General features: G+C 49.8%; 12 protein-coding genes across 12 annotated transcripts; 6 read left to right on the top strand and 6 right to left on the bottom strand.

The window, feature by feature from the left end:
- Positions 1-294: 294 nt before the first annotated feature.
- Positions 295-1,002, top strand: Pdw03_3259 (Zinc metallopeptidase, putative; the record flags this gene model as incomplete). Its single annotated transcript, XM_014676884.1, has 1 exon — positions 295-1,002. One exon carries the CDS (start codon positions 295-297, stop codon positions 1,000-1,002), a length of 708 nt encoding a protein of 235 aa, XP_014532370.1.
- A 580-nt stretch (positions 1,003-1,582) lies between these two features.
- Pdw03_3258 (Putative Hydroxyindole-O-methyltransferase-related SAM-dependent methyltransferase) lies at positions 1,583-2,290 on the bottom strand (the record flags this gene model as incomplete). Its single annotated transcript, XM_014676885.1, has 1 exon — positions 1,583-2,290. The coding sequence occupies one exon, from the start codon at positions 2,288-2,290 to the stop codon at positions 1,583-1,585; it is 708 nt and encodes a 235-aa protein (XP_014532371.1).
- Positions 2,291-2,903: 613 nt separating this feature from the next.
- Pdw03_3257 (putative sugar phosphate/phosphate translocator At3g17430) lies at positions 2,904-4,513 on the top strand (the record flags this gene model as incomplete). The annotated part of the gene is made up of 8 exons (XM_014676886.1): positions 2,904-2,992; positions 3,051-3,118; positions 3,187-3,192; positions 3,265-3,382; positions 3,477-3,576; positions 3,669-3,819; positions 3,877-4,133; positions 4,184-4,513. 8 exons carry the CDS (start codon positions 2,904-2,906, stop codon positions 4,511-4,513), a joined length of 1,119 nt encoding a protein of 372 aa, XP_014532372.1.
- Positions 4,514-5,392: 879 nt separating this feature from the next.
- Positions 5,393-6,987, top strand: Pdw03_3256 (LPPG:FO 2-phospho-L-lactate transferase CofD/UPF0052; the record flags this gene model as incomplete). Its single annotated transcript, XM_014676887.1, has 2 exons — positions 5,393-5,582; positions 5,636-6,987. 2 exons carry the CDS (start codon positions 5,393-5,395, stop codon positions 6,985-6,987), a joined length of 1,542 nt encoding a protein of 513 aa, XP_014532373.1.
- A 257-nt stretch (positions 6,988-7,244) lies between these two features.
- Pdw03_3255 (Zinc finger, RING-type) lies at positions 7,245-7,928 on the bottom strand (the record flags this gene model as incomplete). The annotated part of the gene is made up of 2 exons (XM_066100437.1): positions 7,245-7,453; positions 7,523-7,928. 2 exons carry the CDS (start codon positions 7,926-7,928, stop codon positions 7,245-7,247), a joined length of 615 nt encoding a protein of 204 aa, XP_065955837.1.
- Positions 7,929-7,985: 57 nt separating this feature from the next.
- Positions 7,986-8,234, bottom strand: Pdw03_3254 (uncharacterized protein; the record flags this gene model as incomplete). Its single annotated transcript, XM_066100436.1, has 1 exon — positions 7,986-8,234. The coding sequence occupies one exon, from the start codon at positions 8,232-8,234 to the stop codon at positions 7,986-7,988; it is 249 nt and encodes an 82-aa protein (XP_065955836.1).
- A 366-nt stretch (positions 8,235-8,600) lies between these two features.
- Pdw03_3253 (DNA polymerase gamma) lies at positions 8,601-12,086 on the top strand (the record flags this gene model as incomplete). Its single annotated transcript, XM_066100435.1, has 2 exons — positions 8,601-8,763; positions 8,833-12,086. 2 exons carry the CDS (start codon positions 8,601-8,603, stop codon positions 12,084-12,086), a joined length of 3,417 nt encoding a protein of 1,138 aa, XP_065955835.1.
- Positions 12,087-12,868: 782 nt separating this feature from the next.
- Pdw03_3252 (CorA family metal ion transporter, putative) lies at positions 12,869-14,979 on the top strand (the record flags this gene model as incomplete). Its single annotated transcript, XM_014676890.1, has 5 exons — positions 12,869-14,504; positions 14,559-14,632; positions 14,678-14,730; positions 14,780-14,833; positions 14,886-14,979. The coding sequence occupies 5 exons, from the start codon at positions 12,869-12,871 to the stop codon at positions 14,977-14,979; spliced, it is 1,911 nt and encodes a 636-aa protein (XP_014532376.1).
- A 325-nt stretch (positions 14,980-15,304) lies between these two features.
- Pdw03_3251 (Squalene/phytoene synthase) lies at positions 15,305-16,571 on the bottom strand (the record flags this gene model as incomplete). Its single annotated transcript, XM_014676891.2, has 2 exons — positions 15,305-16,310; positions 16,402-16,571. 2 exons carry the CDS (start codon positions 16,569-16,571, stop codon positions 15,305-15,307), a joined length of 1,176 nt encoding a protein of 391 aa, XP_014532377.2.
- A 347-nt stretch (positions 16,572-16,918) lies between these two features.
- Pdw03_3250 (DNA repair protein rad5) lies at positions 16,919-20,581 on the top strand (the record flags this gene model as incomplete). Its single annotated transcript, XM_014676892.1, has 1 exon — positions 16,919-20,581. One exon carries the CDS (start codon positions 16,919-16,921, stop codon positions 20,579-20,581), a length of 3,663 nt encoding a protein of 1,220 aa, XP_014532378.1.
- A 359-nt stretch (positions 20,582-20,940) lies between these two features.
- Positions 20,941-21,838, bottom strand: Pdw03_3249 (Solid-state culture expressed protein (Aos23), putative; the record flags this gene model as incomplete). The annotated part of the gene is made up of 3 exons (XM_014676893.1): positions 20,941-21,086; positions 21,161-21,571; positions 21,685-21,838. The coding sequence occupies 3 exons, from the start codon at positions 21,836-21,838 to the stop codon at positions 20,941-20,943; spliced, it is 711 nt and encodes a 236-aa protein (XP_014532379.1).
- A 632-nt stretch (positions 21,839-22,470) lies between these two features.
- On the bottom strand, positions 22,471-24,459 carry Pdw03_3248 (Translation elongation/initiation factor/Ribosomal, beta-barrel; the record flags this gene model as incomplete). Its single annotated transcript, XM_014676894.1, has 3 exons — positions 22,471-22,784; positions 22,832-24,350; positions 24,409-24,459. 3 exons carry the CDS (start codon positions 24,457-24,459, stop codon positions 22,471-22,473), a joined length of 1,884 nt encoding a protein of 627 aa, XP_014532380.1.
- Positions 24,460-24,679: the final 220 nt, after the last annotated feature.

The following is a 24,679-nucleotide window of genomic DNA, read 5'->3' as shown; positions in this document are numbered from 1 at the left end:
TACCCCGCAGACTCTCCACGGGGCACAATCACCTCTGTGACCCCGCGTGAACCCTCTACTAAGGAAGATGTTGAGTCTCCTCTAGCATTACCAGCCTTAACACACTCTCACATTCACCTTGATAAAGCCTTCATCCACAGTACACCTGAATATGCTCCATTTCTGCCTACAGCTGGCACTTTCCAGGAGGCGTTGTTCTCCACAACCAAGGCCAAACAACAATTCAGCCATTCTGATCTCATTAGAAGAGGGGAGTGGCTTCTTTCTGAGTTCGTTTGATCTGGTGTCACGGCAATGACAACGTTTGTGGAGGTAGACCACACAGTGCAGCTGATTTGTCTAGAAGCTGCTGTTGTGTTGAAACACCAATGGGAAGATTCTTGCGACATCCGAATCGTCTGCTTTGCGCAAGATCCTATATTCTGCAGCGAATATGGAGAACAGAACATGATCTATCTGGAAACTGCTCTTGACACGTATTCGCAAATCGGTGTTATCGGGACAACCCCATGCGTCGAATCCAGTGCCGAAGCTGCAAAGCAAAATATCGAATGGGCAATTGATCGTGCCTTGCAGCTCAACAAGCACGTCGACTTCCATCTCGATTACAGCCTTGATTCAAACAAAGAAACTCTAGTTTGGCATGTCTTACACACCCTCAAACAACGAAGATGGACTGCCCGCTCAACAGACAAGCGTGTTATGCTTGATCATTGTACGCGACTGACCCTACTCACTGAGAATGAATGGGCCCAACTGGCAACCGAAATCCACGAGAATGAACTTTCAGTCAGCTTCGTGGATCTCCCAACAAGCGATATGTACATGGCGTCCCCTCCTGGAACGAGCGGGGACTGCCAACCACCACAAAATCGCCCGAGAGGCACTCTACAAGTCCTAGAGATGATCCGGAAACACAACTTGGATGCAGTGATTGGGGTGAACAATGTTGGCAATCCGTTTACCCCATGGGGCTTGCCCGATCCGTTCTCATTAGCTTGACTCGGTGTGGGAAGGAATCTACCAGGCTGGAAGCCAGGCGGATGCTGAGCTACTCTATGAATGTGTCTCTACACGAGCCAGGGCGGCTATTGGGCTCTCGCCAGCCCATTCGGGTCTACGTGTAAAGCAGGGGTGCCGACCGGACCTGTTGGTAGTTTATCACAGGGATGACATTGGGTGCGGTGTGTCTCGGCCGCGAACAAATGTTGCAGAGGCTGTGTGGACTCCGCCAGGGAAATTGAATAGAGACGTGATTTTGGGCGGACGACTTGAGATTTCTCCTTTTGTTGTTACGGATTCAGATGCTCTGTATCAAATTTGATTTTTATGTTATGCGGCAGTAGGCATCGAAGAAAGTAGTTGTATATACATAACGGCCAAAGGATAGGATCAATCATCCATGCGAGTTAGGGTGATTAAAGACATGAAACAACGCATTTCAGCGAATCGCTAATTTCAAATTCGTGCAAGCATCCATCAACCCCGCCCCCTTTTCGATTAATAGAAGTCTGCAGGAACTCGTGGACCACTCCGGCATTCTGAATCTTCAAATCTCACAAAACAAAGACGCAAGGCAGGGCTAATTGGTTGTCTTCGGCCGCAAGGCATAGAACTGCACAGGCATGAGATTCAAAGACTTAGGGAAGCCCTTCTGGAGTTCCGACTTGATGATCTCCATACCAGCTGCCTCGAAGACCTGTCTGAACTTGGCATCTGTCCTTGTGACACTGCTATCTTCACTGTCGTACATATCCTTTCCAGAGAAATGGGTAGACAGGTTCTCCTTGACAACCATAAGGCCGGTTGGAGTCAACGCCTTGCGACACCGCACGGTATAGTCAAGGAGCTGTGAATCGGTGAGATGGCCCGCACACCACTGGACCCAGATCAAATCGTATTTCTTCTCCGGGGTCCAATCTTCCAGGCCACACGTGTAGATGGTTCCAATTATGCCGTCTCGTTTCAACTGGCTGTCTTTCATCACTTGTGTGAACTTGGCTACCGGCTCTACCGCATCTACCACCTCACAGACATGGCTCAGGAAGCCCTCTGTCACCCGGCCGATACCGGCACCGCAATCCACACCTTGGTGGAATTTTCCCTCGGATGGAACACCTGGCAGTAACCGGCGGACCTTGGCTAGGAAGGATTTAGACCCTTGTAGGTCAATGCGTGTTACTGACGGGAACTCGCCCAGCATGCTGCCCGTGGTGGCTGGGACACTGTTCCAGTATGCCAAGGAAGCGGCATGGTTGATTTTGGAATCGGCGGGGATTGAGTCTGTCATGTTGGAATTTGTGACAATACTGGCCCGAGGACTTGTTTCTCGGAACGATTGAATCTTCCTTCGAGGCAGGACTGTCTTGGGTGATGATTGTGTCACAGGAAAATCTACGCCCATTTCCATCACGTGACCACCAAATGGCAACGCATCTCGTACGTTTTAAAAAGACGTTCGAACAAAGCTCTCGTTCACTATCTTCGTGCTTAAATACAATCATTTATGGTGATTGGTTTGATTTGTCCTCGCCATGTTAAAGTGTTTCCCTGAATTCTTGGCAGTTCGACTTTAATTGACCCTACTTGACAGCAAAGATGTGATACGTTGGAGAGAGAAGAAAAAAACCAAAAAAAACACACGGGCTGTACTTGTGATCGACAGGGATAGAAGTAGAAAACTCTCCATGTTAATTGAAACTTCTTAGGGAGGAATTACGTGTACCTGCTGGGGCCAGTTGAAACGACTTTTTGATTGGAAGTGCCCATAGCGTCTCCATAAGGGTGTAAACTGCCGATCGTTCATAAATCGTGTCTTTCCCCTTATCTCCCCGTCAAACCACTTTTTTTCCTACTCACCACAGTCATTCCTTTATACTGTTCTTTTTTTTTTTTTTAACACCATGGCAAACGATCGGACGGATGAGCGTAAGCTCGAGAGTGGTTCTCCTGCTCCAAAGGACAACGGCCTCCACCCCGGCTTCTACATTGCGTATGTACCTGTGCCGTCAAGGTCTTGTCCAGAAGTAAACTAAGATTCGACCTTCTAGCTTGTGGATTGCTCTGAGTTCCAGCGTCATCCTGTTCAACAAATGGGTTCTTGCGAGCGCCAAGTTCAGTATGGACTCCTTCTCTCTGATCCCCTTTATTCGTGGACGTTGCAGCTAACTTTGAGATTGATTCTAGACTTCCGTGAGTCCCTTCGCCGCCAATTCAAGATTGAACTGTGTCCGGGAGAACTCAATTACTGACATGAGATACCAGCGCTCTTCTTGACGACCTGGCACATGGTGTTCGCCACGGCAATGACCCAGATTCTTGCCCGGTTCACCACCGTGCTTGACTCCCGCCACAAGGTTCCTATGAACCCGGCCACCTATGCGTGAGCAATCCCGTTGATTCAATCTGGAATAGCTAGCATGGCTGTAATCCGACCCAAATGCTTGATGACTGACCGGTGGACTTGTGTAATACAGACGTGCCATTGTGCCCATTGGTGTCATGTTCAGTTTGAGTTTGATCTGCGGTAACTTGGCATACCTCTATCTGAGTGTTTCCTTTATCCAGATGCTTAAGGTGCGTTTGAACCAGGAGTTTCGGCCTCAATTGCGATCTTCGTCCCCTCTCTCGAAGGCTATGCTCGACTTCTTGCTAACACCACTTTTCAGGCTACCAACGCTGTCGCAACCCTTTTGGCTACCTGGGCTTTCGGAATCGCTCCTACCAACTTGAAGACTCTCGGCAATGTGGCTCTCATTGTTGTCGGTGTTGTGATCGCCTCGTTCGGCGAGATCAAATTCGAGATGGTCGGCTTCCTTAGTATGTGGCAGATTATCGTCTCGCTTTTTTGACACTCCAAGCCTAACAACCATACAGTCCAGATTGCCGGTATCGTGTTCGAGGCCCTTCGTCTTGTCATGGTTCAGCGTTTGCTCAGTTCCGCCGAGTTCAAGATGGACCCCTTGGTCTCTCTGTACTACTACGCCCCGGCCTGCGCAATCACCAACGGTATCGTCACCCTCTTTGCCGAGGCTCCCCGTCTGACCATGGGTGATATCTACGGTCTTGGTATCGGAACTCTCGTTGCCAACGCACTGGTTGCTTTCCTTCTTAACGCATCCGTTGTTTTGCTGGTACGTTAGTTGATCTCATTGTCTCCATTCTGTCACTAACACCCCACTAGATTGGCAAGACTTCTGCTGTGGTCCTGACTATGGCTGGTATTCTCAAGGATATCCTCCTTGTCGCTGCCTCCATGTTCATTTTCCGCGACCCCGTCACTGGCCAGCAGTTCTTCGGTTACTCCATTGCCCTGGCTGGTCTGGTGTACTACAAGCTCGGTGCCGACAAGTGCCAGAGCCTTGCTACCGATGTGCGCCTCCAGGTTGGGGAGTACAACCGCAGCAACCCTGTTCGCGCCAAGGCCATTCTCATCGGTGTGCCTTGCGCTCTCATTCTGTTCGTTCTCTACAGTGGTAGCTCCGCTCCCGTTGCTGCTCAGGTGACCCACTAAGCACGAATGCGCGTACATTGGCGAATTGAAGCAATCGATGGAAATCTGGAACACGCGGAGTCCATTCCGCGGGGGCCTATTGTTTCACGAATTCCAGCTCGGGTAATTAAACCCGATGCTTATGTTAAATTTTTTTTTGATAAAGATCATGTCTTGTCTTGTCTGGACAGGACCGAACATGCATGTAAAGTTAAGGGACGTGGACGATATCTAGCTGTTCTTATTGGGGATAGGATTTTATAATCAACGGCTGTACGAAATTGATATCCTGTGTCAAATCGACATTTCTTCCTAACAATTCCATTGTGCGGTACAATCGTTCCATTTCAAGATGTCGGGTGGATCTCTTCCTCGGCGATGAACGACGGTACGGTGTATCACCATCTCACCTCTCGCAGGGATAATGCGTGAACCAAAAATCTTCGTTGGGCCATTACAAGCAGCCTCGACAGCAAAAGTAACAGCATAGGCAGAAAACCCGACTGCAAGTCTTCTGCTGGCAACAGGGGCCCATCTAACTGCGCCAAAGCCGCAACGCCAGACATCCACGCGAACATGATCGTACGAATATCACGAGTAACCAAAGCCAAGTAGTCAACGGTGTAAATAGCCGATAGCAGAGACGCTGTGTAATAGAGCTCAATGTGAACCTGTCAGCTTGTTGTAAAAGCCGTTTCAGAACTGTAAAAGCCCTAGTTGTGCGTAGAGGGGGCTGTTTTTGGTGTGGCCGTGGATGGAAATGTGTCATTGTTGCGCGGGGACCTGTCAATGTCTGCAATTTCCATCTTTCCAAACATTCAACCTACCTTTGATATCTGTCAGTGGCTTCGCGTGTGTTTGAACTCAAGTGCTGAAAGCGGCAAAAACAACATTTTGTCCATGGCAATCAATCGAGGGATTGTTGTCATCTCAGGCGGGAGTGCGGCGAACAATCTGGTCGATGTATTCAACGCCGTCCGTGAAAGCAAGAACTGTTCACTTAGCTATATCATTCCAATCAGTGATAATGGAGGATCCTCTTCCGAATTGATTCGAATCTTCGGCGGCCCTGGGATTGGTGATGTACGGAGTAAGTCCAACACCTTGAATCGCCCCTAACTCGCCTGCTAACTTGTCGGACAGGTCGACTGGTACGCTTGATACCGGATTCGCCAGCAAATCCTGAGAGGTCAGCAGTCAAGGCATTGTTTAACCATCGGTTGTCTGCGGATACAGGTATCGCAACCAATGAATGGCAGTCCATCGTGGACGGCACATCTGGGCTATGGACAGCCATCACCCCCGCAAAGAAAGAGTTGATACGCTCATTCTTCAATGTGTTAAACCTGGAGATTCTGAAACGAGCTCGACCGCCATCATCCACCTTTGATTTCACCTCTGCCAGTGTGGGGAATCTTTTCTTGACTGCCGCTCGGCTGTTCAGTGGAAGCTTCGAAAGTGCCATCTATCTACTCGGGAGCATTTGTGGCGTCCCGTCAGACCTGGTGCGCGTAATCCCAGCAATCAACTCCAATTTCTCCCACCATATCTCTGCATCGCTTGCGGACGGAACTGTCATTGTCGGCCAGAACAGCATCTCGCACCCAAGCGAGGCAACAGCCCTTGAGCAAAACTCCCGCTCTAGAAGACCGAGTTTGTTGCTTGCCGATGGAGATGAGGTGGATTACACGGATTCTGAAATGTCAGACCCGACTACATACGAAGAAGATCATCTTCCCGGCTCTCTGGCAACTCTCCGCAACAAGAATATCAAGTTCAGTAAAACCGAGAACGAAGATTTGAGTTCCAGGATCACTCGCATCTGGTACATCAACCCCTACGGCCAGGAGATCCGACCGCCCGCCAATCCGCGAGTGCTGGAAGCAATAAACGACTCCCAGGCTATTATCTACAGTATTGGATCTCTCTACACATCAATCATCCCTGCTATAGTCCTACGAGGCGTAGGCAAAAGCATCGTCTCCAGTCCAGCCCGGCACAAAATTCTCATTTTGAACGGATCATTGGATCGGGAAACGGGACCTCCATCCGCACCCTTTGCCGCGTCTGATTTTGTGGAAGCGATCGTAAGCGCCGGAGAAGAAAGCCGTGGACGGGGCCCGATTGTTCATGCTCAACGTCAAAGTCAATCCCCTACGACGAGCTCAGTGCAAGAAAATGTTCGAACTCATAGAGCCCTTCCATATACCAAATATGTGACTCATGTCTTGCATCTGGATGGCCCCGGGACACCGCATGTGGACCGCGAGCGGCTCACGCATATGGGCATTGAAACGCTTCGTCTTTACGGACGAAAAATCTTTGTCAAGGACGGGGATAAGGAGACCGTTGTGGGGATGCAATATGATCCCACTGCCCTGGTGCAGGCCATTGAGGTAGTGCTTGGGAAGAAGGGCGATGCAATGATTCGAGGCGGGTTGGGAAATGCGCTGGGTCGACGGAATACACTCGATCCTGCAAGAAGGGACCGGTAGGATATGCAACCCATCCGTTTAGAAGCAAATGTTGTACAATAATAAATATCCAGATGCAACTACATCTACCCATCATGCAAGATAGTGGAAAATGAATCTCATTCGTTGATCCCAAATCGTTAACCACAAGCACAAGTCGCTCATGCAAAATTTCAACTAAATACCAACCTTTCCCAGACTCCGATTCGCAATGCCGCAATGATCAAGTGAACAACAAAAAAAAAGAATGGCCGAAAAAAAAACCCGATGTAGATGCTCTATGAGCCAGATACGGGAAGATCACCTCGCTTTTTCGTGAGAAACAACAGTGGAATGAGATTCTTAGGCCTCCCAGGCATCTCCTTCCGCAAAATCGGTGTACGGCATACCGGGCAGGTACCCTTATGGTGTTTCGAAGAGTCACCTCCGCGTGTATGTTCGCTCATCTTCAAGCAGTCGATGATGCACTTGTGACAGAAGAGATGTCCTAAACATGAGGAGTCAGCAGAAGCCCTGGCATAGAAAAAGCCTATGCGGTAGAAAATTAAGAACGTACCGCATGAGGTGCTCGTTGCGTCCACAGGCGTCTCCATGCAAATGGGACATTTGTAAGCGAGTAGAGCGGAGAGATTTGAGTCCCTCTCCGCTGATGCTTGCGCTTTGATGGCATCCTCCCTCTGTTTGGCCACTGTTCGGGCGAGTGCAGCCGCGCCTGAGTCGTCCGTCATATCAATCGTTTCGATGGGCTCGTTTTCGGAAAGAGTCGAAGAGGATGCGACGGCATCGCCACGCTCGTCGCTCCAGTTGCGACGACGTTTGACACCGCGAGCAGTAGCCAATTGTTCATGGCGGGAAGAGGATGCGTGGTTTGAGGCGTTTGGCGGGGAGGAGGATAAAGAGATAGGACTTTGCCGGGATGATCTGGTTGTCAGGTCAACAACTTCGGCTCTATTTCGGCTCATTGCAGCAGACTGGGAATGATATTCTCTCCAATATGATTGCGCCGGGGTTAAACGAGGTTAAACGAGGGGATTAGTCTGGTTTTGGAAAGGAAAGTCGTCTGCGGCTCTGTGTTGCAGTGTAGGGGAGGACGTCAGACGATCTAGAATTGGTGGCCGACGAGCAGCCTCAGGATATGAAGAATCTCGTTCAGACACAAGGTAGCTATTATTTGTTTGAGAAGAAGAATCGGTAGCAAAACTGGGGGCCTCTTCAGCAATCAAAGCAGGTGATGGCGACAATGCCGGACATGGACCTTTATCGGACATGGTCACGGGGCGATAAAGAGTCCGATAAGCTTTGTACGTCTATATTTGGAAGGCGGTCTTTGAGTTGGTGGAGGGGTGCTTATTGGAAGATTGCAATTCCACGTGATCGAGCCCCGCCCGGAACAACAGAATTCTCACCAATCTGCACATTGTCTGCAAGAAGAAGGCGGTCAGCAACATAGGGAAAATAATATTCCGACCTACATGACGCTCAGATCTGAGCGATCGCGATAGGCGATGGTTTGGAAATGCCCTACGTTCTCGAACACTTCTTTTCTGAAGATTTTCTTCGGGCTACTAGTGCAGCCTCACGGCTGTGGCCATACTTCTAACATGACCTAACATTGCCTAACTCTTATCTTCACAATGTTATCTTGGAAGCCCTGTTGCAGAGGTGCCTTGAGGTCTTTCTTGCGACCGAATTCGCCGCTTTTGGTTAAGCTGCAATCACGGTGCCAATTACACAGAAGCCATACCAGACTTTCCTCTACTTTCGCCGACCATGTTACCGTAACACGATCTCTTTCTGGTGGGTGCCTTGTCTTTTGCGCTTTTTTGATAAGAAAACAACCAAGTCGCAATTACTGATCCCGCGCAGTCCCTTCCTCGCCTAGATTCAATGAGATCGGAGTCCAACAGCTCAGCGATCATGTTCATGCTCAGGTCTTCCCAAATAAAGGCCGCATCCCGGACCCAGAATTAGTCGCACTTTCAAAGGATCATTTGGCTAGACATGAGCTCCTGGGCAAATCTCAAAATGGCGCCGCTCCTGTCGCATTCGATCTTCCTACTCTCAAGGGGCAAACATTGGATGAGCATTTCTACAAACTCGGAATGGATTCTTCCGAGCCCTACCTGTCATGGGCTAAATCATATGCGGCCCTCAACTGTCCGGCCAAACCACGGAAATGGGTCAATCGCAGTGGATGGACGAAATATCATACAGATGGTACTTCCGAGCCTGTCGATGCCCCCAATGAATCAATGTTAACGTTCGACACCGAGGTCATGTACAAAAATAATTCGTTTGCCGTCATGGCTTGCGCGGTAAGCCCGACAGCATGGTATGCATGGATATCACCGTGGCTGCTCGGCGAGACAAAGAATGAGGTACAGCTGGTACCCTTGGGAGACCCCACTCAACCGCGCATTGTAGTTGGCCACAATATTGGTTACGATCGAGCCCGAGTCCTCGAGGAATACGACATGCAGCAGTCTCAGAACTTCTTTCTTGACACCATGTCTCTTCACGTGGCAGTCAACGGCATGTGTTCACAGCAGAGACCAACTTGGATGCGCCACAAAAAGAATCAGGACATGAGAGATAAAATCGCGAATGAACACGATTCCGTGGAGCTTGCCGCACTTCTCGAAAACAATATGTTGAGGGAAGAAGAAGAAGAGCTTTGGGTTGGGCGAAGCTCGGTGAACTCCCTGCGGGATGTGGCGAAATTCCATTGTGATGTAACCATCGATAAGGCGCAGAGAGACTTCTTCGGTGAACTTGATCGTGACTCTATCCTGGGAAGACTAGAGGAACTTCTCGACTATTGTGCCGCTGATGTTGCCATCACGCACCGTGTCTACCGAAAAGTTTTCCCCAACTTTCTTGAGACTTGCCCGCATCCTGTCAGTTTCAGCGCTCTTCGACACTTGTCCTCTGTCATTTTGCCAGTCAACCAGTCCTGGGAGGAGTATCTTGCAAGAGCAGAGGAAACATATCATAAGCGACTTGATGATGTCCAAAGTAAATTGCTAGCACTATGCGACGAGGCATTGAAGTATAAAGACCAACCAGAAATTTACACGAATGATCCTTGGCTACAACAGCTGGACTGGTCCGGCCAAGAGATCAAAATGGCGAAAGGAAAGAAGAAGGGCGATCCTCCTCGGCCGGCAGCCAGGCAAAAGAAACCAGGAATGCCCAAGTGGTACAAAGATCTTTTTGCCTCGAACGCTGCAGAGATTAATTTAACGGTCCGAACTCGCATTGCACCGATTCTGCTAAAACTGTCATGGGACGGCTTCCCTCTTGTTTGGTCGGACCTGCACGGATGGACTTTCCGCGTTCCCCGCGATCAAGTCAAACAGTATGAGAACCAGCCAGTCGTCATGTGCGACATGGCCGAGGAAAAGAACGCCAAGTTGCGAGATGATAGAAAAGCCGTATACTACAAAATCCCCCACAAAGATGGTCCACAGGCCAGGTGTACCAATCCGCTTGGCAAAGGGTACATGCAGTATTTCGAGCGTGGAATCCTGTCTTCTCAGTATGAACTTGCCAAACAAGCGCTGGACATGAATGCGTCATGCTCCTACTGGATTAGCGCCCGAGATCGAATCATGGGTCAAATCGTGGTCTATGAGGATCAAGTGCAAAGAGGCGGAGACAAAAGCGAAGCAAGCGAAAATCGTCTGGGATTCATTCTGCCTCAAGTTATTCCCATGGGAACCATCACTCGACGTGCCGTGGAAAACACTTGGCTGACTGCAAGTAACGCGAAGGCCAACCGTGTCGGGTCAGAGCTAAAGGCTATGATAAAAGCACCGCCAGGCTACTCATTTGTTGGAGCCGATGTTGACTCCCAGGAACTATGGATTGCGAGCCTTGTCGGGGATGCCCCATTCCAGATCCATGGAGGAAACGCAATCGGTTTCATGTGTTTAGAAGGGTCCAAAGCCGAGGGGACGGATCTTCACTCACGAAGTGCATCAATTCTGGGAATCTCGCGTAATGATGCCAAGGTCTTCAACTACGGCCGAATTTACGGGGCAGGCGTCAAATTCGCCGCTACTTTACTCCGCCAGTTCAACCCGTCTCTGACTGAAAAGCAGACTCAGGATACCGCCAAGAATCTATACAAAGAGACCAAGGGAACGCGCACTTCTCGTCGCCTCTTGAGTGAGACGCCGTTCTGGCGAGGTGGTACTGAATCGTTTGTGTTCAATAAACTTGAGGAGTTCGCGGATCAGGAACGACCTAGAACCCCTGCTTTGGGTGCTGGGATTACTGAAGCTCTCATGCGACGTTTTATCAACAAAGGCAGCTTCATGACATCCCGAATCAATTGGGCCATTCAGTCGTCGGGCGTAGATTATCTTCACCTCTTGATCGTTGGCATGGACTATCTCATCCGACAATTTAACATCCAAGCTCGCTTGGCCATCACTGTTCACGATGAAATTCGCTACCTTGTGAAAGACGAGGATAGGTACCGCGCTGCAATGGCTTTGCAGGTTGCCAACGTTTGGACTCGTGCCTTGTTTTCGCAGCAAGTGGGGATTGATGACCTTCCCCAATCCTGTGCCTACTTTTCAGCCGTCGACATTGACCATGTGCTTCGCAAAGAAGTCGACATGGACTGTGTGACTCCTTCGCATCCCCACAAAATTCCGCATGGTGAAACGCTGGATATCACTCAGCTCTTAGAAAAAAACCAGGAAGCTTTTTTGGACCCTTCCGTCACACCGCAGTCGCCTCCATCCCCCGAAAAATACCCATACACCCCACGGGAGTCGGTCATGTCTGCCTTCGAAGCTTCCAACGACATTGATTTCATCAAAGCCCAGATCACCAAGGATGACAAAGAGCTCCGCGATATCATCAAGGAGAAGACGCGGGCAGCTGCCAGCGCCAGCGTTCCCAGCTCCCGCGCCCCTTCGACCAAACCGAAAGGCAAATCCACCACTTGGACCTCAGCAAAGCCCCAGCGGGCGGTTCTGATGGACATGGAGTCCGGCCTCTACCCCGATTTTCACAGCTCCCCTAGGCCTAGTTCTCATGGGAACAAGCAGCCTCAAATGGGATTCCACCGCCCTTCCTGGAAACCACGGGCAACAGCCCGAGCATAATGCTGTTCTCCCCCCACTTCTATCACCCCCATTCTCTCTGTATTCTCTTTGTTAGCCTTTTTGCTGTAATCATTGCGCTACTTTCCCGTCTTTTTGAACTATTGTGGATCTTGTTACATCTGGAGTGATTGGAGGCCAGCATTGGGACGGCGTTACTGTACAATGCATAGTGATGTGATGGAGTGGAAACCGTGTATCTATATGTATTTGTACGAATCAATTCTAATGATTTCAGGAGTCCTAAATATGGTGCTTCGTAGCCTGTTTAATATAAAGTAGAGTACGTACTTCGCCGGGGCTGTACCCGTCTCCCTTTATTGAGAGGTGTCGTTGTACAGCAAACTCCGTTGGCACTCTCCCCACTTGAACCCCTTGTGCAGCGAAAGCCCCTGTGCCTCCTCGTTATTCCCCCTGATTTTTCCTACCTGTTAATTATTCCTGGCTTTCAGTTCTTGATTTCCATGTTCAGCCCTCGGATAAAGCCTTTCCCTTTGAGAAGGGGTTCGTCTTGATTTTCTCTGCAAGCGCGAGAAAAAACGCCCCTTCGACGTCAATAACCCCCCGCGAACGCTAGACATGTTCTCCCCTGAGGCTATGGTGTCCCAATGAGAGGTGCATCGATTATTCTAATATACTGGGTATATTTTGGCTAGGCATTGACTAAAATATCCCCTAGCTCGGGATTTATATCGTTGAGTTGCAACGCATTGAATTTCGGAGCCGATGAAAGCCCGTCGTCCCACCGAAGCGATTGGATGTGCGCGTCTAAATGAGCCGTGAAAATGAGCGTGCACTCGCTTGATTATGCACAGCAGGGTACCCCACGACTTGATCTCGATATCGAGGCCGCTCGCCTGTCGGTCAGCTCCCAAGTCTCTCCGACAGGAAGGGAGAGAGAGGAAACTTCGTCTCCCGCATTCACCACAGCAGCACGAGTGAACTCCACCGAGACGACAAAACGCCGAGCTAGACGCAATACTGCCCGCTCATACCACCCCGAAGGATTTGCACAAGATCCCAACTGGCAGCCAGGAACCGAGCCTGGCATTGACCCAACGAAGCCGCTACCGCCCTTCACGTCGGAATGGGCGTCCAACATACCCGCAGACCTACACCGACGCTGCCAGATTACAGTGGTGGATTTCTCACAACATGAAATGCGGCAGTATGAGCTGGACAATGACACACTGGAGCAATTTCTGGAGCGGGAGAGAGAGCCCTGGGTGCAATGCCGGTGGATTAATGTCAATGGGTTGAGCTGGGATGTGATCAAGATTCTTGGAAATCATAAGAGATTGCATCGGCTTGCAATTGAGGATGTTGTCCATACTACCAATCGCACGAAAGCGGATTGGTACTCAGACCATGCCTTCGTCGTACTGACATTGCAAAAATTGGTGAAGATACAAGAAGAGGACTCCTCTGATTCGGAAGATGAGGAGGAAACTCCCGTCAGTCGATGGAAATCAAGGGACCGGAAAAGCTCCGTGATTAGTGAAAAGAGCTCGATTTCGTTGAAGCGACCCACGAAGTGGAATGTAATCATTGCGGCATTGAAGGACATTTTCCGCTTCAAACCCTCCGGAAGACAGGAGTGCAAGGAGAAGGCGACGTACGGATCGAGTGTTCGTCCTGGCCTTGGAGAAGTTCCAAAACAGAATTCCCACTTTGGAAATGTTGGGACCGCCACAGAAACGGCTGCCAGGACTCTTCAGCGATACCGCGGTGGTCCCAACGAGGATCGAATTGAGTTCATGGAACGCCATGCTGCACTTGCTGCCAAAGGACTATGTGTCACCTTGGAACAAGTTTCGATCTTCCTACATGCCGACAATACGGTGACGTCCTTTTTCGAAACGAGCGCCGATGACATCGAAGCGCCGATTGTCAGGCGTCTCACTTCGCCAGAGACTATTCTTCGACAGTCATGCGATGCCAGTATGCTTTTGCAGGCTATTCTCGACGCCGTGATTGACCTTGCGATTCCGGTCACGATGGCCTATCAAGATGCCATCGGAGACCTCGAGCTAGAAGTCCTGACTGATCCTGACATCGAACAGTCAAAATCTTTGTATATTTTGACATCTGAGATTGCTGTTCTGCGAAACTCCATGCAGCCTATGGTGGCTGTGATCAATGCTCTCCGCGATCACCGGTCGGAGCCTGTCGGCACACCAGGCTTTGGTGTGCTGCGGAATCCCCTTAGCCCAGGCGCTGCAGACCCCGTTGAACCCCACCCGAATGGCGGAATTGTAACGCCAAATCTGAAGAGTGTTGGAGGCACAAGTGTTACGATCAGCTCCATGTGCCATACATACTTAGGCGATGCCCTAGACCATTGCATTACTATTGTTGAAGGGTACGATCAGATGCGGCGTAACGCTGATAACATGATTGACCTCATCTTTAACACCATTGGTACGTTACGTTTGTTTGCGACTCATGAAAAAATCAAACTAATATGCTGTGCAGGTGCCTATCAGAATGAAAGTATGAAGCAGCTTACTCTCGTGACCTGTCTTTATCTTCCTATGACGTTTTTGACGGTATGTTTGGCTTGAATCTACTGAGAAGGTATCTAATAGTTGTAGGGTTATTTCGGAATGAACTTCACGCATTTCGGGGGAATCGATAACAACGAAGGGTAAGCCTTTCAATGCTTTTCATTTTGGACGTATTGCTGACTTGGGTAGATATTTCTGGAAGATAGCAATACCGTTCGTCTTTGCTACGATATTCTTCCTGATGTGAGTTCTGATCTATCCATCCAAAAAAGCCGACACTAACCTGCATCTTTAGGCGCGACAAAATCCAGCGCTACGCTGTCATGCTAGCTCAGCGACGTCTGATTGTTAGCTCGCGGAAGCAGAGACGAGAAAGGAAGAAGAAGTAGATCATGAACGTCGTGCAGTTTACTGTTTCTAATGTTGCACAAAGACTTTGCCGCGTACAAGTGCTTTGGCTTGGGCTTTCTCACAATTTACATACATACATAATCACTCGCAGACCTAGTCAGGCCTTGTATCAAAAGATTCCTCCATATGAACACTATTTCTAAATCCTGTGTTGACAATACAATTCCTGGGATCAGTGTAGGCATCATTTACCGTTCATTTTTGGATGGTGACGACTGTTTTTCTTATCTAGTGTACAAAGAAGCCACGAACGGTCCTGGTCCGAAGTGTGTAGGACAAACATTATACACGACCTACATGCCATCACTCTAAAGACTTCCGCCGATAGGCCGAGTAAGCCTTCCACGGAAGTCTCCAGTCTGATCGAAGCAACTCCGGACTGAAAACATCGAAGTCGTGCTTCTCAAGGCGATCCAACCACAGGCGTGTGCCAACTGCCGGCAGGAAAACGCCAAATGCCCTGTTGACCTCATCGAGCGGCGACTCGCCACTCCGAACACCAGGGGAAATGTCATATTCATGGCCCTCTTCCCCTTCATGCTCAAAGTCATGACCGACATCCTCACCGGCCCGAAGGTTGCTCAACATCTGCTGCACAGTAATCAAGTGATCACTCGCCCGGGTCGCAACAGTGAAGACTGCATCCCGGAGACCCTCAGCTTGGGCTCCATACCGGAGGACATCCTCTTCCCGAACACCAGCCTGTGCCATAACATCTAGAGGCAACATCACAGCTCCCTGCTTCGCACCCCCTCCTATCGCAGAACCCGCAGCCCCGCCAGGAGGTGCTTGGGCAGACGGCGCAGGAAACGCAACAAGCGGCAGTCCACGCAACACGGCCGCAATCCCCACTGCCTTTCCGATATGTGACGCAACGTGGTCTGCAGTGACCGAAGCCATGGGCAATGCCGAGAGAGTGAGGTACATGAGCGTTGAGTACGTATTCTCAGCGTAGGACTCGAGCGCCGCGATATTTGGGTATGGGTCGTTTGTAAGGGTTTGCTCCCGCGAGTTAATAAGACGTGTTAGCCAATTTTTGCTTATCCGCGCGCGGCCCTGCGTGCGCTCGTGGAGCTCGGAGATGGCAGATGCGAGCAAGATAGCAATGGGTTCTTTTGGTGGCGTGCCGGCAAGGATCTTTGTAACCGAGTCGCGCCAGAATTGGAGTCGCATCAGTCCTATTGTAGGAGAAGAGGTGGTTTCGGGGATCATGGAGAGAGAGACGTTTAATGCGCGCAGCGCAATGTAGAAAGATTGCGCATGTCGTGGGATGAAGGTGCTCATTGTGTAGGAAGGGCGGTCGTATTTTCTTTGGGAAGAGCGATATGTTAGCGTTCGGACTTGTTTCCATTGCCGGAGCTTCAATAGGGTTGAAGGGCCACAGGGACGGTGATTCATACGAGAGAAGAGCAACGCAGTATTTGTGAGCGCCTTGTACTTCTTCTGCGGTAATGGGTGCGGCAAGGGATTGTGTGCAGCTGAGGTGTCGCTTTTGTGATTGAAAGCTTCTTAGGTACAGCCTATAGGCCCTTCTTGCCTGGCATGGCCGAGCTATCTCGAGCAAAGACATCTTTTTTTGTGAAGTCGACAAGCTCTGAAGAAAAGATTGGATGTGATTGGGGCATAGGCATCGGCCGGCCAATCTTTGTCAGCGATGCCCCAGGCACCTGCAGGGTAGACTTGTTCGAATTTAGAAGAACGTTCTTCTTGTATTTGTTAGAAATTAAATTGAAAAGGTTTAAAGTGAAGGAATCTAAAGAATGACGATTTTTTTGTCTTCAAAAGTGCAGATATCAACCCCAATTTCCAACTTCCCTCTTATTACTGACGTCGATCCACCTGACTTCGCGTTTCTCGGCGCGTCTCCCAGAACCTAACTCTTTTTTCATCTCCACGAAGCTTGATGGTACAGCCAATATGAGCGAGGATGTAGAGCAACGCCCAGCAAAGAGGCAGCGTTTCTTCACTGATACTCCATCGTCACCTTTACCCACCGAACCCCGAGATGCAGACGCGTCCGTGCCTTATTGCCCGGAATACGAAGAGAATCGGACAGACCGTGGCACCGCACTCGAGATTCCGCCACCTGAACGCACCCTAAAAAGCTCAACTGACTTGAAAAATGAAAGGGATCCGCCGCATAGACGAATTCGAACGACAGAAAGCCTAGGGTTGCCCATTGCAGACGCTACCCATGCTTCCTCTTTGCACCAGAATGGAGACCTACAAATCGACGAGGAAGGGACTAATGATGCCACAATAAGCGCACTTGCAAATGGCTTCGATGTCGACCTTTTCACCAGTATCGTGGGAGAGCAACTACCTGCCGATGCAATCAAAACCATTCAATCAGCTGCTTCCAATAATCTTGAGCGAGCTGTTAACATATACTTTGATGGATCATGGAAGAAGCCGGTCCGGATAAATGGCAGCGCTCCGGCCAGAAGCCGGAAACTCGCTCTTCGAGAACAACCTAGCCCTGAAACGACAGTTGAAAACGAATCGGTGTTGCGGAATCAGCCACCAGCAAGATATGTTGGCGCATTTGGTGTGGGAGGATGGGCAACGAGAAGTGGCTTGGGATTTCTCAAGCATGGAGACCCCGTCAACATCGAGCGTGAACGATCACAGCCAACCATGAAACGTGGCCGAGGAGGCAAAGCATTTGCCAACAACAAAAGTGATGTCTTGACTAGGTTCACGAATACCTCGGGGCAAGAAATCGGAAGGCTGCCACATGAGACCGCTGAATGGGTATCTACGCTGATTGATCAGAAGATCTGTCGGTTTGAAGGAGTCTGTGTATTTGTACCTGACAGGGTGCGAGTTAACGATACCATATACTTACAACTCCGAGTTTACTTGCGAAAGGAAGCCTTCCAAAGCGGTGCACTCGCTGCTCTGAACAAAAATGATAACAGGTCCACTGGACTGTTTGAAGAGAAGGAGAGCACCGAAGAGAAGAATCTGCGACTACGCCAAGTCGGTCTAGTGAAACTGTTTCACGAAATCAGTCTTCATCCTACCTCGACTAACCCAACTACTGAAAAGCACAAAAGAGATGGCATTCTTCGTGCCGCTGAAATCGCAGAGCAATATGACAGCACGAAGAAGGAAAATAGACCCAAGTCAAACAAGGACTCCAACGATTCCTCAGGCGAAGATGATGGCGAAGAACTAGAAGAAGATCAACTCGACACGCTGTATCAAAAAGCCCAATCATTTGATTTCAATATGCCAGCGGCAGATCCAGCACCTAGCTTCATCCTTGATCTGCGCAAGTACCAACAACAAGCCCTTCATTGGATGCTGTCAAAAGAGAAAGACTCGAAGCAAACTCGAGAAAAGTCAATGCATCCACTGTGGGAGGAATATACTTGGCCTATAAAGGACGTTGACGACAAAGATTTGCCAAAAGTCAAAAACATTGACCGTTTTTATGTCAACCCGTATTCAGGGGACCTCAGTGTGGACTTCCCTGCTCAAGAGCAACACTGCCGGGGCGGAATCCTTGCCGATGAAATGGGCCTGGGGAAAACCATTGAGATGCTCAGTCTGGTTCATTCGCACAGATTTGAGCCTGATCCACGGGTTTCGAATGGTCTCAACTCGGTGAATGACCTCGCTAGAATGCCGAACTCTTCTGGGGTGGTGCCTGCGCCGTATACCACTCTGGTTGTTGCACCGACATCTTTAATCTCTCAATGGGAAAGTGAGGCACTCAAAGCTGGGACGTTGAGAGTTCTTGTTTATTACGGGTCGGACAAGGCTGTCAACTTGAGAGAATTATGCTGCGAATCCAAGTATGCGACAGCTCCACAGGTAATTGTGACCAGTTATGGCGTGGTATTGTCGGAATTCCGTCAGCTCGCTCTCCAGTCTGCACTAGGACCCAGTACCAATGATGGTCTATTCTCTGTGGAATTCTTCCGAATAATTCTTGATGAAGCCCATGTGATCAAAAACCGCCGTTCTAAGTCTGCTAGATCATGCTATGAGCTGAAGGCAGCCCATCGGTGGGCACTGACTGGCACGCCCATTGTCAATCGCCTTGAGGACCTCTTCAGTCTGGTGCGTTTCCTAAAAGTCGAGCCATGGAGCAATTTCTCCTTCTGGAAGACGTTCATCACTGTGCCCTTTGAATCCAAAGAATACGTCCGCGCCCTGAACGTCGTGCAAAGTGTACTTGAACCACTTGTTCTTCGACGGACCAAATCGATGAAAACCCCGGAGGGCGAGCCATTGGTCCCCTTGCCCAAAAAGACAGTCACTATTGAGGAAGTGGAGTTACCAAAGCAAGAACGAGAAATTTACGACTACATCTTTACCCGAGCGAAACGAACTTACAACGACAATGTCGTGGCCGGCACACTGTTGCAGTCTTACAGCACCATCTTTGCTCAAATCCTCCGTCTTCGTCAGACCTGCTGTCACCCTATAATGACACGCAACAAAGCAATCGTTGCGGAAGAAGAGAGTGCAGCGGTAGCGGCTGATGCAGCCAATGAGTTCAAAGACGATATGGATCTTCAAGAATTGATCAACCAATTCACGGCAGAAAACGCCAACGCCAACGCCAACTCTCAAGATACGTCCGGGACAATGATTAAGTTCACCACCCATGCTCTTCGGCAGATCCAAACCGAGTCCAGCGGCGAGTGTCCTATCTGTTGTGAAGAGCCCATGATCGATCCTGCAGTAACAGCTTGCTGGCATAGTGCATGTAAGAAATGCCTAGAAGACTTCCTGCAACACCAAATGAACAAAGGCGTCGAGGCACGATGCTTCAACTGTCGTGCTCCAGTGGATGCAAAGAATACCTTTGAAGTAGTACGACATCCGTCCGCAACTTCAATTTCCTTTGCAGACGACACGATGAGCGGCCCACCACCAACCAGCTCCCAACCTGCCCCACGTATCTCCCTCCGTCGCATATACCCCCTCTCTCCTTCCGCCCACACTTCAGCCAAGATTCACGCCCTTATCAATCACCTCGGACGCATCCCTCCAAATACAAAATCCGTTGTCTTCTCGCAATTTACCTCCTTCCTGGACTTGATTGGCCCACAACTTTCCCGAGTTGGAATCTCGCATCTCCGCCTGGATGGCTCAATGCCCCAGAAGGCCCGTGCCGCTGTTTTAGCCGAATTCACAAAAGCAGACAGCTTTACCGACGATGAAATTGTCGACCTGAAAGATGATACCCCAGGGACCAGTGGTCCAGCGAAGACTACCGCTCCCTCGCCCTCGAAATCAGCCCCTACAGTCTTACTCATCTCCCTACGTGCCGGTGGCGTAGGTCTCAATCTCACAACCGCCAGCAATGTCTTCTTGATGGATCCATGGTGGAGTTTCGCAATTGAAGCACAAGCCATCGACCGCGTTCATCGAATGGGCCAGATACGCGATGTCCATGTGACGCGATTTGTGGTCAAGGATTCCATCGAAGGCCGCATGCTACGCGTGCAAGAGCGTAAAATGAATATTGCTGGTTCACTTGGTTTGAAGATTGGCGGCGATGATGGTGAAGCTGACAAGGGGAAGAACAGGCTTGAAGAGTTGAAAATGTTGTTCGAGTAATTTGTGAGATGGCTTAATGATTGCTTGCTTCTGTTTACACTTGGGATACCCTACTCCGGCGCGTGGATGTGAGATTGAGATTGAGTCGGTCAAATGCATGTGTTTCCAAATTATAGTCTTGGAAAACTTGTTTAGATAGTTGGACTTTTCCACCAACAAGTTAGAAAGAAAAAAAAGGGTTGGATACTTCCAGCACAATTGGATCATGATACACTTGAAATCAAAAATGAGGTGTGTTAAATCACCAATCCCGTATGATACATCAAAGCTTCAAACAAAAGCCAAACCCCATGCCTAGACATCAGAGGCTTCGTCGCAAGCACACCCGCTCTTAGATCCGATCTAGACAAAGACACGACTTATTTGCTCGAATGATGAAGACGCTTCTTGACACTCTCCTTCACCTTCGACACAGTACCGTGCCTTCCACTGCCGTGAGAAGAAGACTCAGACATGTTGCTCAAAGGCGAGTCGTTGCTCTTCTCGCTAGATTCACTAGGAGAACCTATGAGAAAAGGTCAGCATCAATCAGTAGTAATATCGCCAGATGGATATAAGTACAGGAAAATGGAAACATACTCTGCTCAATATCATCGTCTTTACCTGCAGACTTCTTGCCTCTATACTCCTTCTCAAAGTCCTCGGCAGGTCTTGGCGCAGGACCCTGCGGGCCCTGCAGCGCCTCTTTGCTCACATCCTGAGGACGGGATGGGTGGGGAGATTCACTGCTCGCGCCACCTTCGACCTGCGAGATGCTGCGCTGTTCTCGATTGGAGCTGGAGCTATTGTCGTCTTTGCTTCTGCTGGCTTCAGTAGAGCCACTGGAGATAGGTAAAGCGGGGGTAACGCTGGTGCAGGCACTGATGGAGGTGGGGGCGTGTGGAGTTGTGATGCTAGTAATTTCTTTTCCTTGGGACTTTGATCGTTTGTTGTAAAAGATGGGATACTGGGGTGCGGTGTTGACGTCTGATTGGATTGCGCCGGGTTGTTCTGCGGGGCGAGGTTAGATAGTTTGAACATTTTTGTGTTTTGGGATTCTTTGATAGCGTTGTGGCAATCGAGTAACTGGGGCTTGCGTAAATCTTTGCTATTATTGTACTTACCATCGCGGTTGCCGCCATCATAGGGGTCTGTGACACATCCTTTGCCTTGGACACCGGAGATGGGCTCTTCGCCGTGCTGTTGGGTCTGGGGAGAGCCGTTCTCGCCCCAAATGACGGTTGAAGCAGAGTTGACGTATTTGTTGACTGTCTCCATGGTTGTTTTGCTGTAGTATAGTTCAAATAAATATAGAAGGTAGGAGTCTGATAATAGAGGAAAATACGACGGCAGATGGGGTATAATGGGTGAAGGAAGAGAATGATAGTAATGCTAGATACACTCGAAATGTAAGTGGCAAGTGGATTGGATCCTTGGGAGTTCCGGGCAGGTCAAGCTTTAAGAACCCACAGACTGATGCCCTATTCAATACGTCAGTGGTTTTGGGCCATGGTGGACTGCAGATGGATCGTGGATCATCCCCGGTCTTTCGTAAGACCGAGTTTGATTCCACCAATTGCTCAATGGCTTGCGAATGAGAATCCAGTGATATAAATTGGATCGACAGAGCGGCGATCGTCTGGGCCTGTGTCATTGAGTGACGTCATGTTATGTCCATCATGTGACCTCATCCCACAGCAAAATGTAGCAACGAAGATGCAAAAAAATGATAGAACTCATATAATCAGCTTGTAGTCAATTGGAATTTATGAACAGGGAAACAAAAGCACCAAAATAACAAAACTGACTTCCAAGGTTGATGTCTAGTGCTTCGCAGGCGAAAACAAAATCAAGCTTGAAGGAATTAAAAAAAAAGAACAAAGCAACTCCCTAGAACGTAAGAAAAACAGTTAATCATGAGGTATCGTGGGCGTAGGAGTAGAGGCTCCATCATTTGTGTTTGGGTTCAAAGGCTGCGTTGGGTCATAACCGATGCTCTTAACAATACCCAGTCCTTTTGTCTTGCCCTCACGGAAGAGGACACGGTCCCCAGGAACTAAGAATTCAGGACGCTGTACGAACCTGAACGCGACTAGCGCTCGATCTCCAGTACGAATGAAAGGGCGATCAATATCGATGACCGAGCATGTCTGACTGACTGCCCCGACATGAAGCATGGCCTGGTATTTAGGCTTGATGGTAGTTGCATGAGAAAGAATTAGAACTATTTCTGTTAGCAGGTGGTCAATAAAGCCCAAATAAGCGACTTACCCTCCGCAACGAATTCTCGATACACCTTTGGAGGCTCCTCCATCTTTTTCAACACTACCATGCCTTTGCGCACTTCCTTCCGGCGGACGCGCTTCAGGGCAAAAGATCCAGATTGGCCGGCAAAGCAAGCATTCACCTGGATACGCTTGCGCTCAATGGACTTGATGACGGTGGTGGTGAACTGGCCGAGCGAGTCTGGTCCCACCATGACCGTGTCTCCGGCATGGATGACACCAGACTTGACCACACCTGCGACGACTGTACCAACATGAGGAACAGAGAAGGTGTCGTTGATCAAAAATTCGAAGGCTCCTGCGACGTCGTACTGCCCGCGGTGGGGCAGAATGTTTAGGAAGGTCCGTACTAGATCGAGGTTCTCTCCTGTGACATTGGACACTTGAAAGATAGGACATATCCGCTGGCTGACGAATTGAGTGGCCGTGTTAATTGTCTCTTCCATATCCTTGACGAAGATTGGAATCTTGCGTGCGCCAGGCGATTTGAGAATCTTGGTCAGCTGCGACAAGGTCTCCTGCAGAATATGAGACGGGCATATGTCAATTTTGGTGACAATGACCATGACAGGCACATTGAGGGCCAAAGCAATGCCCAAATGCTCTTTGCTCATTCCAATAAGACCATTGTTGGCAGCGACCATCAGCAAACAGTAGTTGGGGCTGCTGCTCAGCATACCGAACACTGTGGTGCGTAGATACCGCTCGTGGCCTGCTAGATCGGAGAAGGCGATGACCTTAGCAGAGCGCTTGCCAATATCCTCCCAGGAAAGTTTCCGGCCCTGCGAATTGCTAACTATTTCGCCTCGGCTATCGAAGCCCATGATCTCCAACCCGACGGAGCTAGTACGCCCGCTCTCGATCTCGTGCTTGTGGCGGAAGAGATTTACTCGCGCACGACCACGTCCATCGTCTAGACCACCTTTCACCAACACTCCCAGCATAGTGCTCTTTCCAGCATCGACATTCCCCACTACAGCAATCCGGAGCTCCGCCATCTCCTCGATATTGTCAGCGTGGTGGCGCACGAGGACCTTGCCCCAGGCGCCCTGGACCCGGTCATTTGTGACATGCGATTCTTCCGAGCCTCCGACGTTGTAGGCCAGTAACACTCGGCAGTAGGCGGGAATGGTCTCGGCCGCCTCGCGCAGGCGCTGCAGCGCCGTCTTCCATTGATCGACATCGAAGCCCATGGATTCGCCGCCATCCTCCAACCCGAGATCGAAGATAGTTTCGCCGTGGCCTTCATCTATGCGTGTTTGTAATTTTCCCGCTAGCACTTGCAGGTTGTCCTCGATGGCATCGCCTGTACCGAGAAGAAGCTCCTTAAGCTTGGCTGTTTGAGGGGCGTCGGATAGCCCTAGCTGATCAAGAATGTCGAGCTCTGCATGGTCCTCAAGATCGCATGATACGCTGGCGGTGGAATATCCGCTGTCGCTGGGTGCGACTTGGCCGGAGCGGTGGGCTTGCTGTTTCTCGGCATACTCGGCAAATTCACCGAGAGCCTAAGTTGAAGACCATGTGAGATGAGAGACTTGTCACTTGTTCCCTGGAGACACATACAACTTCACCTCGTTTTCGCTCCGCATGGCTTAGTTTCCCGGTGGCAGGCATGATGTGGAGTTGGTGAGTTCAGCCTTGTCAACTCCTCGCTGTGCCGCCGTTTTAGGGTAGTGACGTTATTGGTCGGTGGATCGGATCGCCGTTACTGTTGGCGAATGTGGAGATGTATTCGAGTGATCATAGTTTTTCTTTTGCTCAATGAACAAAAGATAAGAAGAATGTTTAGGCGAATGTTTGAAGGAGTGTTCCGGTCGAGAGTACATGATAGGGG

This window comes from Penicillium digitatum, chromosome 1 (genome assembly GCF_016767815.1).
Source record: "Penicillium digitatum chromosome 1, complete sequence".
In the NCBI taxonomy this organism is placed as follows: Eukaryota; Fungi; Ascomycota; class Eurotiomycetes; order Eurotiales; family Aspergillaceae; genus Penicillium; species Penicillium digitatum.
The sequence above is the reverse complement of the archived record's forward strand: the minus strand, read 5'-3'. Positions and strand labels throughout refer to the sequence as shown.